The 1,814-nt window shown below is 35.6% G+C and overlaps 1 protein-coding gene across 1 annotated transcript; it reads left to right on the top strand.

The window, feature by feature from the left end:
* The first annotated feature begins 516 nt into the window (after positions 1-516).
* Positions 517-1,237, top strand: LOC108359956 (putative nuclease HARBI1). The gene is made up of 3 exons (XM_017612047.1): positions 517-581; positions 656-800; positions 868-1,237. The coding sequence occupies exons 1-3, from the start codon at positions 522-524 to the stop codon at positions 1,050-1,052; spliced, it is 390 nt and encodes a 129-aa protein (XP_017467536.1). The 5' UTR covers positions 517-521; the 3' UTR covers positions 1,053-1,237.
* Positions 1,238-1,814: the final 577 nt, after the last annotated feature.

The following is a 1,814-nucleotide window of genomic DNA, read 5'->3' as shown; positions in this document are numbered from 1 at the left end:
GCCTTTTTTTTAACGGTAAATCAAGATTTTGGGGGTGTTTGGCAAATTTCAAATTTCGATTCTTGTTTTACTCGAAAAGACCTACCAGCAAATATACATAATAACTTCCCAGGTATTTTTTAGTGTCGCACAGTGTTATTTAACCAAATTTGCAAAAACAAAACTTTTGATAAGCGTTTTGTCACTAAGTGGTTGCGTTTCTCGGTGGCTGTGGCACCTCAGCGAAAACCTTAACCTCTGTATCGCCGCTTAACCAAGTAGTGGCCGCGATAAGATTTTTTGCGGAGGGCAGTTACCAACACGGAGTTGGTGCAGACTATAAATGTCGGAATCAACAACCGTGTCAAAGTCACTGTCCAATTTTCTTGAAGTGATGCAACGAAATCATTGCCCTGAATGGATAAAATTTGAGCAGACTGAAGAGGGAAAAATACAAGTAAAACAGGAGTTTTATGCGAAGGCTGGCTCCCCAGGGGTCATCATGTGCGTTGATGGCACGCATAAAAGAATAATCAAGCCACATGAAGAACATTTTCTGTATTACAACAGAAAAGGATTTTTTTAGCATTAACGCTATGGTGGTGAGCATTATTTCAATTACATCAGTGCCGTAATTTGATTTAATTGGTTTCGCAAATTTAATTTCTATTTTCAGGTGTGCGATAACAAAATGCGTATAAGAAGCATTGATGCGAGATATCCCGGATGCAATCACGACTCGCATATATGGGGTTTGAGTAAGCTGCGATTTTATATGGAACGGCGATATCGGAAAGGTGAAAGAAACACCTGGTTGTTAGGTATTTATTTACTTGTGAAAGACGTGTGTATAACTCAGTTGTGAACAATGATCCCTTTTATTAACAGGCCATGCGGGGTATCCTTTGGAGCCCTGGCTTATGACTCCATATCGGTCTGTAAGTGAAGGCACCCAACAAAGCAATTACAACATGCGGCACTCCAGAACTAGAAATATAGTTTCTAGTATAGTTTCCGATGCTTGTTGGGTGCACGGGAACTGCATTACTCACCGCAAAAAGTCAGTCAAATAATAAACGTTGCTTGTGCACTTCACAACATTTGCATTCACTACAGAGTGGAAGATTTGAATGCAAATGAATTGGACTTTGAAATCCGTCAGGAGGCAGAAGAAGAACAAAGCAGTGATTCTAATTATGCTACCGTAGGTAATCGTATTAGAGACAACATACTTTCTTCTTTTTAAAAATTTACTAAAAACGGGTATAATAAAAAAGTAAAAAAAAGGTGTTTTCTTATGTAAATTCACTTTAATTTTATATAAAAAAAATAAATTGCATTCTGTACATTTATAAATAGTTAAAATAGTGTATATTAATTTAATATTTCAAAATAAATGGTATTCAGTGCATTTTACAATTTATGATTTATACTTATATATCACGGTGGGTATATGTATTTAATAAAAACAAAAAAATAAAGAAGATAAAAATTAAAAATTTTAGGTACAAGTTTCACAATGAAGTTCTTCAACATGTTTCAAGTTACTAATCAAGATTATAGTCTGGATGCTCCAGCCTTAGCATCTCCATTTTAATTTCAATTTTCCGCTTTAAAGTTCCTCCTTAATTTTGTTGTGCTGTTGCTCTTCCTGCCCGAGTGTCCAGATTTGGCGATTTCGCGCCAATTTGGCGATTTTTTTTTGGATATTTGCGCGTAAAAATTTAGGAAATCGCCATTGGCGCTTTTTTCCCTTCAAATAAATTTTCCCGAATTATAAAAATATACAAAACTTAGTTTTCCACGATAATTTTACAGAAGAGGCTAATGAAGTA

This window comes from Rhagoletis zephyria, unplaced genomic scaffold (genome assembly GCF_001687245.7).
Source record: "Rhagoletis zephyria isolate East Lansing unplaced genomic scaffold, Rhagoletis_zephyria_1.1 Rzeph_scaffold_00494, whole genome shotgun sequence".
Taxonomy (NCBI): Eukaryota; Metazoa; Arthropoda; class Insecta; order Diptera; family Tephritidae; genus Rhagoletis; species Rhagoletis zephyria.
The sequence above is the reverse complement of the archived record's forward strand: the minus strand, read 5'-3'. Positions and strand labels throughout refer to the sequence as shown.